General features: G+C 43.0%; 1 protein-coding gene across 4 annotated transcripts in view; it reads right to left on the bottom strand.

Annotated features, from left to right (window-relative positions):
* Positions 1-18,482, bottom strand: part of tbce (tubulin folding cofactor E) — a 38,816-nt gene extending 20,334 nt beyond the window's left edge. Inside the window, exons 1-16 of one of the 4 annotated variants that reach the window (XM_047051104.1) lie at positions 18,380-18,482; positions 17,903-18,101; positions 16,809-16,893; positions 16,383-16,559; positions 16,139-16,224; positions 11,688-11,787; positions 10,168-10,270; positions 8,126-8,202; positions 7,937-8,032; positions 7,757-7,821; positions 7,611-7,675; positions 7,241-7,393; positions 6,867-7,020; positions 6,546-6,614; positions 6,231-6,290; positions 5,920-6,011 (exon numbers count right to left, since the gene is read on the bottom strand). In XM_047051104.1, coding sequence (XP_046907060.1) covers positions 5,920-6,011; positions 6,231-6,290; positions 6,546-6,614; positions 6,867-7,020; positions 7,241-7,393; positions 7,611-7,675; positions 7,757-7,821; positions 7,937-8,032; positions 8,126-8,202; positions 10,168-10,270; positions 11,688-11,787; positions 16,139-16,224; positions 16,383-16,559; positions 16,809-16,893; positions 17,903-18,002 — 1,482 coding nt within the window. In that variant the 5' untranslated portion in view covers positions 18,003-18,101; positions 18,380-18,482. Of the gene's footprint in view, positions 1-5,919; positions 6,012-6,230; positions 6,291-6,545; positions 6,615-6,866; positions 7,021-7,240; positions 7,394-7,610; positions 7,676-7,756; positions 7,822-7,936; positions 8,033-8,125; positions 8,203-10,167; positions 10,271-11,687; positions 11,788-16,138; positions 16,225-16,382; positions 16,560-16,808; positions 16,894-17,902; positions 18,105-18,374 lie in introns of all 4 variants that reach the window. The other 3 variants (XM_047051107.1, XM_047051106.1, XM_047051103.1) reach the window with 3 other exon arrangements.
* Between the last annotated feature and the right edge of the window lie 118 nt (positions 18,483-18,600).

Below are 18,600 nucleotides of genomic sequence, written 5' to 3'. Positions count from 1 at the left end.
TAACAATGGTTTGTGCTGGCCGAAAGGCAAGCACACCCCAAAAATTGATCGCTTTATTGTGAGGAGCAAAGCACAGATAGTCAGCGTAGAAGAACCACCTAAAGAGAAGAAAATAAAGACTGTCAGCAGACAGTATCATGAAAGCTACCTGTCTTATGGCTTCACCTGGACCGGGGATGTCAACTGCCCCCATCCCGAGTGCGTAATCTGTCGGGAAAAGTTGGCTAATGCTACATGGTGCCAAGTAAATTGAAGAGGCACTTGGAAACCAAACATCCCTTTCATATTGAGAGAAACTTGGCCTTCTTTAAAAGAGCGAAGGATCTGAACCAGAGGCAGCAAGACCGTTTGTTGGATTGTGTAAAAGTGTCTGATAAGGCTATGGAGGCAAGTTATATGCTAGCGGAGCCTATTGCAAAGCAGAAAAAAACACACACAATAGCGGAGACGCTCATCCTCCCCGCTTAAAAAAAATTGCAGGTGTCATGCTGGGTCCAGATGCCGCAAATGCCTTATCAAAAGTGCCTTCGTCAGATAATACAGTTAAAAGAAGGATCGATGACATGTCAGATGACATAGAACAACAGTTGACGGAGAAACTGCAGGTCAGCGGTACATTTTCTCTACAGGTAGACGAGTCAACTGACATAAGTGGGGCTGCCTAACTCCTGGCAAACGTCAGATATGTCGATGGTGATTCAATCAAAGATACTTTTTTATTCTGTAAAGAAATGGAAAGCCACACAACAAGGGAAGAGGTATTCAGGGTAACTAATGACTATTTAAAAGAGAAAAGTCTGAACTGGGAAATGTGCGTCAGTCTTTGTACAGATGGTGCGGCATGCATGACGGGGAGAGTGAGAGGTTTTATTGCCAAGGTGAAAGAACAAAACCTAAATATTGTGACAAACCACTGTATTTTACATCGAGGCTTTAGTTGCCAAAACCATGCCCCCGGAGTTGGCTGAGGTGCTGGATCAGTCTGTGCAGGTGGTGAATTACATCAAATCAAGGCCATAAAAGTCTCGGCTTTTCTCCCAACTATGCGCTGAGATGGGAGCTGACCACCAAAGCCTACTCCTCCACACAGAGGTACGTTGGCTGTCACGGGGAAAAGTCCTGTCCCATCTTTATGAGCTGCGAGAAGAGGTTTTGGAGTTTTCGAAGGAACACCCTGTCAAGGACAAGCTCGCGGATCAGAGGTGGGGCGCCAAGCTGGCTTACCTTGCAGATATATTTGGGCATCTTGACGAGTTAAACACCAGCTTCAGGTCAGGAATGAGAACATTCTATCGTCCACAGACAAGATTTGGGGGTTTATGGGCAAGCTTATCCTGTGGCAGGAGGCTTTGGAACAGGGTTCCATGGAGATGTTCCCACTGGCATCAGCCACGCCACAGGCAGCTAGGGAGCACGCTTTATTTGCTGAACACCTTCAGACATTAAAAGAGAAGTTTGAGCGCTACTTTCCACGTGTGGCCGACATCGAGGACTTTGACTAGATTCGAGCCCCATTCATCAGGAATCCTCAACAGAAAAGCTCATTTTGAGGGAAAGAGAGGAATGTGCAGAGCTCCAGATGGACCGCACAATGAAACTCAGTGAGCTCCCACTGGATCAGTTTTGGTTGGCTTCTGCACCAGAGTACCCAACTATCTCCCGCCACGCGATTGAACAACTTATTCTTTTTCCCCACTACCTACCTGTGTGAGTTGGCATTCTCTACTCTAGTTTACATGAAGAGCAACAGGAGGTCACGCCTCTCCGTTGAACAGGACTTGCGAGTGGCCCTCTCTTCAGTACCACCAAGAAATCTGCGAGCAACGACAGGCAAATGTTTCTCACTAGCTTGTAAGCAGGCAAAATAGCAAATGTTAAATAGCAAATGTACAATAAAAAAAATGTTAAATGCCGATTCAAACATACATTAGTTGTAAGTTTACAAACTTTCAAATTAATTATTGAATTATTTTGTTTTTGGTTTGCTTTAAGGCACATTCGGATGGAGTGGCAGCTTGGTCCGGGCAATTTAGCACTTTCTTGTACTTGGTTGTCTTTAAAGGTTTTTATAGTGTGGTACCCTTGTATATAGGTCACTTCAGTCATACATGGAAGTCACGTTGTTTGCCCAGTGAAACACCGTCATTGTTGGCCTCACAAGGGCTAGTTCCCTGTATAATGTATTATTCAAATGGTACTACAGAGTTACGTATTAATTTCTGAGTTATGCATGACACCTGCATTTTGTATATTTTCTGTTTGTGCTTTACCACATACACCCACCAACACCTCAATGAATTCATTGTTTTTACAAGTATTTAATACAAAGAGTTATGATTCTACTGGATATCCAAGTCTCCCTTTTTTTCTTCATTCTAATTGGACCCTCAGCGATGGAACCTTTCCCTATCAGTAAATAAAAATAAACGTTTACAGAGTGATAACACATGTTATAGAGGCGCTTTGCACAGATATGAATACAGGTGTGCCTTGAGATTTTGACTTGCCTTTTGGTGTGCCTTGGACACAAAAAGTTTGAAAACCACTGATGTAGACCAGGGATACCTACCAACGTATATATTGAAACTGAGAGCTACTACACGGGTACTGAGTCATACGAAGGGCTACCAGTTTGGTACACTCTTTTAAAATAAATTAGCTCACTTTACCTTTAGTTATATATTATTATTAATGATTAATGACACTCATCTATGTGAAGACACTGATCTGTTAATGATTCAATTGTTAACATTTTCAGATGATCACTTCTACATTCTGAAAAGCAGCACAAACGAAAATAATGGCAGTACAAACGATTGAGACTATTTTGACGATGTTTTGCGTTGGGTGTACAAGTCTATGGTAGCTTTTGTGACAGGTAGTGAAGTGTCTCTCCACATTGTGCCGCTTTGCCGTCGCCACATTCGCCATACAAATGAGACAGTAGTAAAAAAAGAACTCTTCCTCCCATTCACTGTGAGAATGATACTTTTTTTTCTGCCACGTTTTTGGGGTGAGAAACCGCATTCAGCTCCCCATCTTCACTGCGCCCTTCAGCTACTCTCCATGAACGCTGAAGTTTTGTCATGCGCACAATACTGGTTTTTACTCTGATCAATAAAAGCATTTATTTATTTATTTTAAGATATTGTCATTTTCAAATCTATATAAATGCAAGTGATTAAAAAAGGATAGCAACAGAATAAAATTTAATTTTAGACGCAGCTCACAGGTGAGTTGTGCTATTTTTAGAACAGGCCTGCGGGCGACTTTTGGTCCTTGCGGGCGACCTGGTGCCCGCGGGCACCGTGTTGGTGGCCCCTGATCTAGACAATACAAAAACGTCTGTTCTCCAAAGGATCATGTGGTCCAGACGTTCAAGGAAACATATGGTGCCCTTCCTCATCAATTTGCATGGAGGAAAGAGTGTTAGCTATAGTTAAGTTTGATCAGGGTTGAGGTTGAGGACGGTTTGCGTCCAAGGCCCATTTGAAGAATCATAAGTCAAAGCGCGGCTGCGCTGCAGGGATCATGAGACTGAGTCTGCATGATCTGTCAGGTTGCAATTAGAATTGCGTTTTGGTTTTGTTCTTCTGTAGAATCGTTCAGGGAGTGTTGCACAGGCACTAATCTTGTTGAATCCCCAGAGAAGCTTGGCGACTATCCTTTGCCAATCCTGATGGCGGCCATGCCATAATTGGTTTCGCTTGAGTCAGAGATCGGTTGTCATCTCAGGAGTTTTATACAGTTCAGAGTTAGGAGGTGGACCTGTCTGAAGTCAGCAGTTAATTGGGGGAAGCTGGGTTCTCAACTCCCCCTCTTTCTTTCACACCTACCAAAGGTGTCAACTGGTGTCTGGCTGGTTCATAAGATTGTTCAAGTATTGTTCCGGACATCTTTGTACAGTTACAAAATATAGTTGAATGATTGTTTATTATGTTAAGTTTGTGTAGATACCAATGATGACTTGGTTATTATGTTAGGTTTGTGTAGATACCAATGATGACTTGGTTATCTTTCAGGAAGAGGGAGTAGTTACTAGAATCAACAAATCAATTTGTGTTTCACCTCATTTGTTTGTGCATGGCCGCACTGCAGCTATAATTCACTAAATCTCTCTTACTAATTAAACGCCACCCTCGAATAAACACCGCCCCAGAATTTGGCTGCACCAAAAATGAACATTGTTTAATAAACACTGCGGGGTTTAATCGAAGAAATACGGTATGTTCTATATTCAAATTGCCCCCACAAACGGAGAGCACAAATGGTTGGTGGAGACGTTTCGTCTCAAGCAGGCCCTTTGAAGCTTGCAAGCCAGCAGGAGGGCATCACATGCAGAGGGGGGAGGCTCCTCCCCAACTCTATGGTCCCGTTGCATCGGCGTTTGGTGGGTAATCAGCATACTGAGGGTGCCAAGAGGGCTGATTAGGTTTGTCTGATGTGGTCGGATCACACTCTTAAAGGGATGACAGGATGTTGGCTCTGTTTGGTCTGGCTGACCTCGCTACAGTTGCTACTGGCCTGGAATGTATGCTGATGTGGAGAATTATTCCAAATCTTTTGAGAGATGTATTGTCCAAAGCTCAGCAGCCCAAAGTTGAGACATCCATGGGAAGTATGCTGGCTTACAAGCCCCTGGACCAGCATGCCATTACAGTGGCCTGATGCTCTATGGGGTCCTGCCAGAATTCACTCTGATCAAGGAAAATTCTGTGAAGTTGAAATTGTCCGGTCCTTGTGTAAACTGTGTGGCATGAAAAAAAGTATAACCACCCCATACCATCCCCAAGGCCAATGCGAGCATTTTAACAGGACTCTACATGACCTCCTTCGTGTCTCGGCCCAAAAGAAGAGGCGATGGGTGGAGTATCTTCCAGAAGTTGGGTATGCCTATAACACAGGTAGCTTACGAACATGTTGGGAAGAAGTCGGAACAAGCCCTCCTGCAAGAAACAGTGTCTTGGAGCCCGGGTCGGCTCCTGTATGTGCATAACCGCCAGTACACTGGAAGGCACAAGATTCAAGCTGTGTGGCTCCCTGTACCGCATAGGATGCTTGCACAGTCGGCTTCTGAGAAAGATGTTTACTCAGTAGTCCCGATTGACTGTTCCAAACCTCCAAGGAATTTGAATAGAACGGAGTTGAGATTGTGTGGGCCTGGAGTTCAGCTGGAGGAACAGGATAAAGGCCCCCCACCCAAGTAGCTTGGCCAGAGATCAGCAGAGAGCAGTAGTGAGGAGGAGGATGAGATGAGCATGGTGTGGGTCAGAAAGTCTGTCCATAAGCGCAGAACTCCCTATCTGGAGGAAGAACATCTGAGGGGGGGGCCAGCAACACAGAGGATGCAGGAGGATGTCACAATGCAAAGTACATTGGATGCGGTAAAATATTAAGACGCATGCTCAGATTGTTTGTGTGTTCAACACTATGACACAAATTTGATGCCAAGTGGGGCTGACAGCAGATAGCCCCGAAAGGCGTACAAAAATACAGGGTGTTGATATCACAGCCTGGAAACATACCTAGCTACATGTTTGGCACCGACATTGTGTATGTAGTACAAAAATTGAAAAAAAGTTTTTCTTGCTAGGCAGGTTTCTCGCACTGCCTTGCGGGGCCTGTCACGTGGCTTCCATTGAAAATGAATGGGAGGCTAAATTTAGGTCTTCCGCCCCCCTGAAAAAAATCTTAGGGGAAACACTGCACAATGGAGAAGTTATTAGTGGCAAAAACAACAACATTGTGCAATACCCAAACTGAAGAGTTTGTCTTCCGCTGCTTCCATATTTTTTCACCTTTCTGCAAGTGCCGGCACATGACAGCTGGGGCTGCATTGCTCTTTTGAGTATGTCTTGGTCATTGAGTTGACCTTGTTAAAGGGGTGCAACTAATGTAATCATTTATTCATTTTCAAACCTTTGAGCTAGCGTAGGAGAGCTTCAACTGGACACCTGGTATCTTCAGAAGCCTGTACAGCAGGCCTTTCACCTTCTGGATGATCATAGAATCTAAACGTGATGAGAAAATATGTTCCATTGTATAACATGTTAGGGTAATTTATTATTCTATAAACTGCAAAATACTATAAAAGCATTATTCTCTCTGCTGCTGAATGTCTGTCGCGTTTTCAATAAAAGACAGCTAGGGGAGACAGCTTCCTTAAACAATTAGATGTACATTTTATATATGTAAATATCCAAACACTGAATGTGGGGTGTATAATATACCTGGTAGTTTTTTTACAATGGGCTTCCTGTCTGAATCTTCTGGACAAAGGAATGTAATGGCTGGTAAAGGAAAAATAATAAATTCAGTCCATATTTAAAACTGCAGGCATTTTTTTCTGCAGAGGGTCTTTTGTATTTACTACGCATTTACTGTATGGGTTTTTGTTTACCGCGGTTACAGTGTATTCAGTTACAACAGACACGGCTTGAGAACACATGAGGACAACATATAATTACAGTGTGTTTGTTTGACAAAGAAAGAAAGGAGAGGAGTGATGTGAACAAGAAAGCAAAAAATAAGGAAGGAGAACTCACACAAGAGTTGGTTTTTCAGCGCAAAAGGCTCCGGCTTTTTGAGCTCTCCTTCCTCCGGAGCTCCATATTCTGAAAATCAAACCGTTAACATCACTCAATTTGTTTTACGTAGCAAGGTCAGTTGAGTAATTTCTCAATCTGAGCAGGACTTGACAAGGAACATGAAGATCTAACATCTGATGGATCTGGAGACTGAACATTAAAGAAAACTTTGTGTACCACCACAGTTTGAATCACAGTGAAAAATGATTGACAGTTCTAACAACAACTCTGACATGGTTAATTCGTAAACTGTGCCTCTAGGAATGGACCAGTCCCTACTCTGTATCAACATCAGATAGCGGGGGTGCTGGGCAGTGAACTCTGTGCTGGGGTGGTTCTGCTGAGGATCTCTGTGTCCTCCTGATGCCAGCCACTCCAGCCCAAACATCTTGCAGTAGTCCAGCTCTGCCCCTCTTCTCTCCTCTAGAGTGATCTAGAAGAGACCATGGAAATAGGGATGTATTCAAAACATGTATATTAATAAGTGCAACTATGGGAATTTGCCCCGGTGGTAATTTTGGCCAAGAGCACTAAAGCGATAAAAAAAGAAAAAAAAACCTGACTGCATCCATAAAGAATTCTACACACAAAAAAAACACCCATCTTCTTCTAGAAAAAATTGCTGGGCTTTCAAACGTTTGAGGTATGACTACCTGGCTCCTGTTCAAGACCTCCAGCTTGCCCACTCTGGCAATAAGAAGCTGAGTGGCAGTTTCTGGATTATTCTCTCTGCTCAGCAGAGGGTTATTCCGGCACGACAGCTTCACCAAGCTGCTCAGCTTTTCCAGCTCACTCACCACCAGCCACTGTGTGGACCGTAGAACCAGTGTTTGTAACAAGGTTGAAAGAGAAGAAGAAGAGACAGAGCGAGAGGGAGAGAGAGCACTTATTCATTAGCACCAAAAAAAAACACCTTAAACCCACCTCAGCTGTAATATTTCTGAGACATCATATAACTCTGAATATCTGTTAAATTATCAAAGAAATTGAAAGTTAAAGACAGAGCAAAAAGGGAGCACTCACATCTGATATATTGTTATTATTAAGAGCCAACATCTTCAGTGCTGGGAACATGGCCGTCTTGAAACCTATACCATGTAAAGACAATGGCATTTGTGACCTTTAATTTGAAACATTGAGACTGTAAAGCAACTTTATATGCTACTTACCAGGTTGAGCATCATTGAACCAAATAGTCGATAGACCTGTCTTGGATAAGTTAAGGTTTTCCAGTCTGAAATGTAAGAAGCAATGGCTGTTGGGTCATGGGGTCAACTGATAGAAGAATTAAAGAGCAGTTACAAAATAATTTTGTACGAGTGTGTGAATCTAGCTACGTCAACACTGACCGTGGTAGCTGGCTGATACTGAGCAGGCTATCTTCAACCAAGGGGTTGTCCGAAAGATCCAGAATGGTTAGAGACTCTAGGACCTGCTGTGATGGACTGCAAGAGACTGCACGTGTCAGTGCCCCAGTGCTTTTGAAATCAAACCGTTTCAGACTGTATGCTGAGTAGGGAGAGCTCAACACTGCTTACCTCTCGAGTTTTGTGATGTCGTTCTCAGAGACGTATAACTCTTCCAGCTGGGGCCACATGGGGACACACTCCAACAGCTACAAGGGAAGGAGAAGCAAAAACTCAAAACAAAAACCCATAACTCCATGGTCCACTTAGGCGGATTGTAAGGTTCCTGCTGCTACTTCAGGTGTTGACGCCTTAATCAGCACCACCTAAAATCGATGTTATGGATTGAAACAGTTCATGACCTTATCATTGCCTTTGATAGAATACAGTGCCCTCCAAAAGTATTGGAACAGTGAGGCGAATTCCTTTATTTTTGCTGTAGACTGAAAACATTTGGGCTTGACATAAAATAATGAACGTGAGACCAGAGATCAACGTTTCAGCTTTTATTTCCAGGTATTTACATCAGGATCTGATGCACAACTAAGAAAATATCACATTTTGTTTGAATCCACCCATTTGTCATGTGAGCAAAAGTATTGGAACAGATATACTTAAAACATATTTAAGTGAATAAGACTTAATATTTAGTTGCAAATCCTTTGCTTTCAATAACTGCAGCAAGTCTGTGACCCATTGACGTCACCAAACTTTTGCATTCTTCCTTTTTGATGCTTTCCCAGGCTTTCACTGCAGCCTCTTTCAGTTGTTGTTTGTTTTGTGGGGTTCCTCCCTTCAGTCTCCTCTTAAGCAGGTAAAATGCATGCTCTATAGGGTTTAAGTCTGGAGATTGACTTGGCCAGTCTAATACCTTCCATTTCTTGCCCCTGATGAACTCCTTTGTTGTTTTGGCAGTGTGTTTTGGGTCGTTATCTTGCTGCATGATGAAGGCTCTGCCAATCAGTTTGGTTGCATCTTTCCTTAAATTGGCAGACAAAATGTTTCTGTAGACTTCCGAGTTCATTTTGCTGCTGCCATCATGTGTTACATCCTCAATGAAGATTAATGAGCCCGTCCTAGAAGAAGCCATGCAAGCCCAAGCCATGACATTACCTCCACCGTGTTTCACAGATGAGCTTGTGTGTTTGGGATCATGAGCAGTTCCTTTCTTTCTCCAAACTTTAGCCTTTCCATCACTTTGGTAAAAGTTAATCTTTGTCTCATCAGTCCATAAAACTTTGTCCCAGAATTTTTGAGGTTCATCTCTGTACTTTTTGGCAAATTCCAGCCTGGCCTTCCTATTCTTCTTGCTAATGAGTGGTTTGCATCTTCTGGTGTAGCCCTTGTACTTTTGTTCATGAAGTCTTCTGCGAACAGTAGATAGTGATACCTTCACTCCTGCCATCTGGAGGTTGTTGCTGATCTCACTAACAGTTGTTTTAGGGTCTTTCTTTACAGCTCTCACAATGTTTCTGTCATCAACTGCTGATGTTTTCCTTGGTCTACCTGTTCGACGTCTGTTACTTAGTACACCAGTAGTTTTCTTCTTCTTCAGGACATTCCAAATGGTTGTACTGGCTATGGCCAATGTTTCTGCAATGGCTCTGATTGATTTTCCATCTTCTCTAAGACTCACAATTGCTTGTTTTTCACCCAAAGACAGCGCTCCGGTTTTCATGTTGTTTTCACCTCTGAATACAGTCTGCATAGACAAAACCTATCTTACCCAATCTGAACCTGAGTGTAGACATTCAGTGGTATTTATTGATTGAATAATGTATGTAATAGGACACACCTGGGCAATAAAACACACCTGTCAGTCATATGTTCCAATACTTTTGCTCACGTGACAAATGGGTGGGTTCGAACAAAAAGGTGATATTTTCTAATTTGTGCATCAGATCCTGATGTAAATACCTGGAAATAAAAGCTGAAACGTTGATCTCTGGTTTCACATTCATCGTTTGATGTCAAGCCCAAATGTTTTCAGTCTACAGCAAAAATAAAGGAATTGGCCTCACTGTTCCAATACTTTTGGAGGGCACTGTATGTAAGAATGTTAAACATTAGCTCGTCATACTCTTTTGGAAAGAGTACGTATCAATGTCTAAAATGGAAATCAGAACATAGCTATTCTTGGCTATGGTAAAGAAAGGTATAATGTTGCCTGTTACCTGAGGCCATGTGAGGGTACACTTTTTGAGGGAGAGCACCTTCAGGCTGGAGAAGGCCTGATTTAGTGCCATGGGTTTGATAGGCACACGCAGTCTGTTATGGCTAATGGAGGACAAGAGAACGATTAAATAATACAAATGACACAAATCTAAATGAGACAATGGAAACACACTAAAGTGGACTCTGCAGTACGATATTTATCAGTCACATACTGTACTACCCTGTTCATCATGGGTCCACAGTCTCCCGCAGAAATACTAATAAATAGGATTCAGTGGCGGACTGGCCATCGGGAGCACCGGGAGAATTCCCGATGGGCCGAAGCACTTCTGGGCCGGATTGCCTTATAATCTTTTTTACTACTAATACAAATTTCGGCATAAGATCGAGCGACACGTTTCCCAGCAACACGGTTGGCCGGCCCCCCTTTCCCCCAGGACGGTTGGTCTATTCCAAATGAACGTCTATGCAGCCCTTAGTTAGCCTGACGTTATGTGCGTTCGACGTGGACTGACTTCATGCAGCGCTGCAGCCGGCTGCAGGCGGCTGACTTGAAACAGTGAATTCTGGTTAGACTTTTTGTCTGACTTGAGACGGCGCCGAGGATAGGTCACTGTGAAGTCACCATCAAAGTACCATAAGATCGATTCGAGAACTGCCGGCTGTGTAGCCGAGCGCATTTTCTCAAGAGCAACTTCACGGGTTCTAGTGACGACACAGCTATTTCATGATTGGCCAGACTCACACACGACAACTTTGACGCGACTTTTGTAATTATTCTGACACCTTCAGTATCGCCAATGCTCAAATCCGGACCAAACAGTTTAATTGAATAAAAAAATTATTGAAGAAAGGGTTTTTACTCCGCCTCTTCATGAACAGAAAGACGACGTTTAATTATAAATAAAGTAAAGTAATCAAACAGCGCTTAATCGGCCGTGACTGACCTCAACGCAGCAAACCACGAGAAGCTGAAATGTCTGACTTTACAGAGCCGTTTTCAACTCCTCCCCGACTGCAAGCGGCTACTCTCGCCGGTCATTTCATGCAGCCGCAGTCCATGTCGAACGCAACTGTTGACATACTCATAATTCCAATCGGATTATGAGTCTGAAACCGCTCCGTTGGGCTGTGAGCATGAGGCGTGTTTCAACTGAACCCGGAAAGAAATGCCTCTTCGCTTAATTGGATAGACCTACAACCAATCAGAGCAACGTAATATGTTGTTTGAATTCAACCCAAGTGCTCTTTTGCGATCCGGTCTGGATCAAAGTCCAGGGCCTATTTTTACTCCCAGTCCGTCCCTGATAGGATTTGATCTGAACACTGACACTAAACTGCAGGAAGAGTTGGCGTGAGGCAGTGGTGGACTGCAATATCTCATGGGTATTTACATACAAGTCACCTAGCAGACATCCTACCCCAGAGCAGGTCTGTCACAAGGTCACAGTAAATGCTGACAACCCTTACAGTAAAACTGTGTGTGTGTTCAACAAAATCCCAGTATCATGAACCTGACCTGAGTACTAGCTCTCTCAGTGGCTCCATCTGCTCTGTAATGGCTGCCACATCCTCCCATCGGGATAGCAGGTTTCCACTCAGGTCCAGAGAGACCACATCTATCGGTGACTGTTAAAAAAATATGTACAATTGCAAAATATACAAATTACAGTTAAGACATAAAAAATAAAAGAGGAGGTACAATTTCTGGGGAAATTGTGAGGTGGGCTTGCGGACACTGCAGCTGGAGCATCACCTCCAAACATATTAAACTATTATCAAATATTAATAGTTGGATAATTTTTTGGGAGAAAGACGAGTTTTCATAAGTGTACTTACATTCAGTACTTATAACTGATGTCTGTGTAATACGTATATTATTATTATTTTTTAAGTATGCACTTTCTATCAAAGATTCCAGATTAAAAAGCATACATTTGTTGCTGCTTATTTACTCTTTAAAGTACAAAGCGTGAAAGTGTTGAATGATACAAGGTTCTCCTATTTTCCTTAGAGCAGTGATATGGGAGGGAGCCTCACATAGTTTTGATACAACTGTTTCAACTAGGCTAAGAAAAAAGCAATTCTGTGTAAAAAATTGTCTAAACTATATTATGACTTAATACTCCCCTTTTACTGTTATTTTTCATTTAATTCCTCATTTTACATTTAATTAATAATCAAACCCCTTTGAAACTAGCTGATTCAAACAACGTTGTCACTCTGGTATCTTTGCTAGGATACTATACCCTCTGCTAACGGAAAATATGCCCCAAAAAACGTAACAAGCTTACACGGGGTGGGGGATTGACAAATAAAACTAGTTTGTTGGAAATACTGTTTGACGTTTCCAATTAAACTGTTGTCCAGCAAGGAATGAATCAGTTCATACCTAGACTAGGTAGCCAGACCGAAACTTGACGTGCTCGCCATCTATTAAAATCACTACATGGGTCGTCTACAGCCATTCCCACGTTTCCACTTCGCAGCCCACTTGCATGGCTCAAATCTTTTGAGGCCCCCCCCAGCACATCCGTTTTCCATTTTATCCCAAATATTTTCCAGACCTCCAGCTTGCCTTCCTCCCGTAGTGCATCCTGGTGCCATATGTTCTCCAGGTAAACGACACTTACAGCCATCCAGAAGAAAGAAAACGTGATAAATCAAACCACGTCACCGTCTTCCATGGCTCCGTGGTCCAGTTCTTATGATCATGTGCCCATTTTAGGCACTTTCGGCAGTGGATAGGGGTCAGCATGGGCACCCTGACTAGTCTGCGGCTATGCATCCCCATACAGAACAAACGGCAATGCACTTGCCCATTTTTCCTGCTTCTAAAGACAACTTTGAGGACAACATTTTCACTTTCATGCCTAATATATCCCACCCACCGACAGGTGCCAATCCATTTATTACAAACTATGGAGCCTCACTTCATTCAGTGGTTTCATGAATGTTAGATCTCTACTAGCTGCTACTGTTGAAGATCAGGCAATATATGACAAAGCTTCTTCTCACAGGCCAATCAACACAATGCACTGGTTCCAGAGATGTCATCAATGTGACACATGCACTACCTATATGCAAAGTGCCAATGCACATTGAGTACTATGGACAGTCAAATATATTTTCAAAGTTTAATAATTTAGTTTTCTAAATGTACTAAAGTAATATTTCAATACATGTAACAATGTTGCAATGTACACCAATCACCCGTAACATTATCACCACTGACGGATGATGTGAATAACACTAATCAGTGTTATTCACTTCAGAATCAGAATGGGTTTTATTTGCCATGAAAGTTTGCACAGACAAGGAATTTGCTTTGGCAGGAAGGTGCAAACATTAAACATATAGGAATCAAAAATTTAAATATGAGGACTAACTATACTAAGGGTACATAACTAGCAATGCTAAGAGGAATTAAATATACAAAAAATAGGACAAGATTGTGTAGTGCAGTGCAAAAAGCAGTGTGTTTTAAGGACTTTAAGTCATGAAGTCAGTGTGAACCCTGGTCCTGATGGACCGCAGCCTTCTGGAGGGGAGTGACTGAAACAGGGCTCTGTTGTGCTTTCTTGGTGAGGGAGCTTATGTTCAGTTTCCACCTGAGGTCCTGGGAGAGGATAGTGCCCAGGAAGCGGAAGGACTCCACAGTGTTGACTGGGGAGTCACACAGGGTGATGGGGTGAGTGGGGCTGTATTCTTCCTGAAGTCCACAACCATCTCCACTGTCTTAAGAGCATTGAGCTCTAGGTTGTTCTGGCTGCACCAGGTCACCAGGTTGGCTGCTTCCCAGCTATAATCAGACTCGTCTCCACCAGAGATGAGCCCAATGAGGGTGGTGTCATCCACAAACTTCAAGAGTTTGACAGACGGATGACTAGAGGTGCAGCTGTTGGCACTGCTTCCTGTCAGACAGGAAATCTGTGATCCACCTGCAGGTGGAATAAGGCACGTACAGCTGGGAGAGCTTGTCCTGAAGCAGGGCGGGGATGATGGCATTGAAGGCAGAGCTGAAGTCCACAAACAGGATCCTGGCGTAGGATGCTGGGGAGTCCAGGTGCTGTAGGGTGAAGTGGAGGGCCATGTTTACTGCAACGTCCAAAGACCTGTTGGCTCTGTAGGCAAATTGCAGGGGGTCCAGTAGAGGGTCTGTGATGGATTTAAGGTGTGCCAGCACCAGGCGCTCGAAAGACTTCATTACCACAGAGGTCAGGGCGACGAGTCTGTAGTCATTATGTCCTGTTGGCCTTGGCTTTTTGGGCACAGAGATGATGGTAGAGGACTTGAGACAGGTTGGCACATGGCATGTCTCAAGGGAGGTGTTAAAGATGTAGGTAAACACCGGAAACAGCTGGTCAGCGCAGTGCTTGAGGGTGGCTGGAGAGACAGAGTCCGATCCAGCTGCTTTGCAGGGATTCTGCCTCTTAAAGTCTGTTAACTTCACCCTCCTGAATGGAGAGTCGTCACTGTAGAGGGGGGAGGGTGGAGGCCTCGTGGGTAGGAAGGGGTAGTTCAGGACTGTCCAATTGTCTTTCAAATTTGCAGTAGAACTCATTCAGGTCATTGGCAAGGCGAGAGTCGTTAGTGGAGTGGGGGGCTCTGGGCTTGAAGTTGGTAATCTGCCTGAGCCCTCTCCAGACAGAAGCAGTTGTTTGCAGAGAATTGGTGTTTTAGTCTCTCCGAGTAGTCGTTTAGCCTCCATCACCGCCTTGCTAAACCTGTTCTTCGACTCCTTGAAACTGTCTGTTCCCACTCAAACCCTGCCTTTCTCTAAACTCAACCTTCTGAGTTTAGCTGTAAACCAGGGTTTGTCGTTGTTGCAGCTCACCCTGGTGCGTGTTGGTATACAGCAGTCCTCACAAAAGCTGATGTATGATGTCACAGCCTCCGACTAAAAAGATGGTGAGTAAAAAGATCTACAGTTAATAAAAATGTATTCCAGATCAGGAGAACAGTGCTACAGAATCACTGTCACATCTTCACACCAGCCACTGTTAATGTAAAAACAAATACCACCGCCTTTCGTTTTGCCAGAAAACACAGGGTCACGATTCGCTCTCAGCAGTTTGAAGCCTGCTAGCTGTAGTGGTGATAATGTGCATTGGCACTTTGCATATATATTGAAATATTACTTTAATACATTTAAAAAACGAAACTATTAAATTTAAAATATATTTTACTGTCATTTCTAAATGTACTGTCCATAGTACTCAATGTGCATTGGCACTTTGCATATAGCTAGTGCGTTTGTCACATTGATGACATCTCTGGAACCAGTGCATTGTGTTGATTGGTCAGTGAGAAGAAGCTTTGTCATATATTGCCTGTTCTTCAACAGTAGCAGCTAGTAGAGATCCAACATGTGATACATGAAACCACTGAATGAGGTGAGGCTCCATAGTTTGTAACAAATGGATTGGTTTCCCACTGATGAATTGCTTACATCCGTGTCAGCCATCGTATTGGATTATGCTCTCATCCAATGACAGCCATTCCAGAAATGGCATGACTTTGTATGACTGAGCATGGACAAGATGGGCCCTAACCTTCAAAAATGGGTCGTCAGTGATCTTTGGGTTGTCAACCACATGAACTGAGGCCATTATTTAATCAAACCAATTTTTCCACATTCGTCAAATGCTTTCATTCACGGTAGGGGGAAGGTCATCATTGATATTATTGTGCCTGTCTTGGTCTGTTATAACTCAGCATACACATTCAATCATCTGGCTGGCAAATGGCCTGTTTCCCTTTCATAGTCCATATTTGACCCATCGCTATCACTAACTAAGGACAGCATTTTTTGCATTTTGAGGTATAACTGCAATGTTGCATGCCTTATCTGGGCCATCACCTGTGATATCCCACCGGTCACTATTGTTAATATTTCATTTGACCCTTTACTATTTCAGTATTTGCCAAAGGCAAGCACACCCAATAAAAAAAGGAAGAAAAGGATACGAGGAGTGACTTTCCGGATTTCGTTATCCGCACCAGGTTTGGACACCTCACACATCCTGAGTGCTACAGTGGTAAGGAACTCTTCCCTGAGGAACAGTTGAAATAGCACAAGAAAACAATGACTTTACAATGGATTGACACTGAGTACATTAGTCCACAAAAAGAGCACCAAACAGGGAATGTGTTTGTTCCCAAAGTCATTTGTTATCATAGCTTGTAGCTTTCAAAATTCATCCAGTCTTACTTCTGTTTCTCAGTGACAGCCTCAAAGCCAACCATCTCCACTGTTTTGGAGGAGATGGTTATCTCTTCGTTCAGAATCTGCTGTACTTCTTTCTTGTAGCGTCCTCGGATGGCTGTTAGATAGTCCACCCCAAAACTGGCCTTCTTGAGACGTATAAAGGAACCCCCCTTTGGGTGCCTATAGCACGACATGATATAACATGAGGTGACTTGAATGTATATTGAATATGAATGTTTAAGAGACTGCTGAAGTGTGTTTGTGCACTCAAAATGCTTCCATATCTTTCATATAATATTGATATCATATTTTAATTAATAAAATCTCAGCATCAGATTTCAGTGTGTGAAATGTGAATGACAGGGGCTAGTTCTTTATAAGTATTTAATGATTATAGAAGTTTGATATAAGTTAGCAGGGACAGCTTACCTGCATGTAAAGTAGTGGATTCCTTCATGGGTGCCATCATGTTTACCTCGCTCAGGGTTGTCCCACTCCACACCAAGCCACAGCCCTGGGGGAATTTTTGCATGGGTGAATGCAAGGCCGGCCCAAGCCTTTATGGGGCCTTAAGCAAAATTGATTTGGGGGCCCCTCGGCATCACTTATCGTTGCCGATAAAAAAAAATAGAATATATATATTTTTACATAATAGATTAAACTGTAATTTCATTTGCTCTTGGGGGCCCTCTAGTAGCCACAGGAGCCCTAAGCAGCCGCTTAGTTCGCTTATGCCTTGGGCCTATGGAAGTTTGAGACTCTTTATTTAAATGGCAATGCTTTTGACAAATGGCAATTCAATGCGCAAAGTGACAATGCAATCCGCAATTCAAATGGGAAAGTAGTTGTCAAATGGCAATTCAATGTGAAAATGACAATGCAATCCGCAATTTAGTTTGCTAACAACAATATGGCGACAGAAGAACTTGTTGCAACGCTCACTGCCTTAGCAGACGATGTAGATGGAAATCGAGTGTCGTTAGGTGATATGTTGCTGATTGCATTGCCACTTTGCACATTGAATCTCCATTTGAATAATGAGTCGAAAAAACCTTGTCAATATGAAATGCAATGCAATAAGCGGTCATTCAAATTTGTATTCAAAATAATACAAACTGAATTGCGCATTGCATTGTCATTTGCACATTGAATTGCGGATTGCATTGTCACTTTGGGCATTGAATTGCCATTTGACAAATGCATTTCCATTTGAATAAAGAGTCTAATAAACTTCATATTCGCCGCAACAAATATGAGATCCGACTTGAAAATCGGCAGTAACATGTTTGTGAATTTGTGACGAATCTGGTGATGGAGAAAGACTGATGCGTGAACGCACAGCTGGGGAACCAGTTAGCGTGGTACCCAGTTGGGCGACAACACCGGCCCTGGGTGAATGCATTCTGGATAACACATCTATGATTAAAATTATGCGAAAACCAAGCAAGTCATGTGTGGTTAGCACTGGATAAATGCTTCACTTCAAGACTGTATGTGGAGGCGAGGGGGTGGGTGGGGTGTACCAGTAGTTGGTGGTACGGTGCCAACAAACCGCACCGTGCCCCGCTCTCCATCGCACGATACACGACTCCCTACTGCGTCTGATGGCAAGCCGTCGTCCATGGTGGTGCTGCCGTATGGCTGGTCGGTGACTGGCTGAATGTTGCTTACTACTTCACCAAACAGGTTAGCTGGTTTGTTTGCAAGTAGTAGGCAGTCTGTCTACTAGGGGACAGACCCCAGTGTAGAAGAGAACAACGAAATTACTGAATGACATCGAGGGTGATCAATTAAAACTAGTTCTACCAGCAGCATTGTCATGTCATCATTAGCTAAGTGAACTGCTATATTGAATAGCTACTTGCTAGGTAGCTAGGTTGTCAACAACTGCTTAGCTTTGCAACTAGCAGGGCACTTTTGCTTTTACGTAATAATTTTTTCATGAAAAAACCGTACATATTCATTTAGCAGAATGTGAGTTTAAACTTAACTTACATTACCTTGGTCGTACATTAGACCCGCTTTGGTTTCTGAGACAGTAGACAACGACCAGATAACTGGTGGTACAAACTTGTAGTGTGGCTTGCTTATGGATTTCAAAATAAAGGTTTCACTCATCCAATGAACAAACTTGAAAGAATACAAACCAATACACTTCCGTACTTTGTTTTGAACATATTTTTAGGCCTACATTGTATTTATTGAGGTAGGCTATATGCTT

Source organism: Hypomesus transpacificus, unplaced genomic scaffold (genome assembly GCF_021917145.1).
Source record: "Hypomesus transpacificus isolate Combined female unplaced genomic scaffold, fHypTra1 scaffold_138, whole genome shotgun sequence".
Lineage (NCBI taxonomy): Eukaryota > Metazoa > Chordata > Actinopteri > Osmeriformes > Osmeridae > Hypomesus > Hypomesus transpacificus.
The sequence above is the reverse complement of the archived record's forward strand: the minus strand, read 5'-3'. Positions and strand labels throughout refer to the sequence as shown.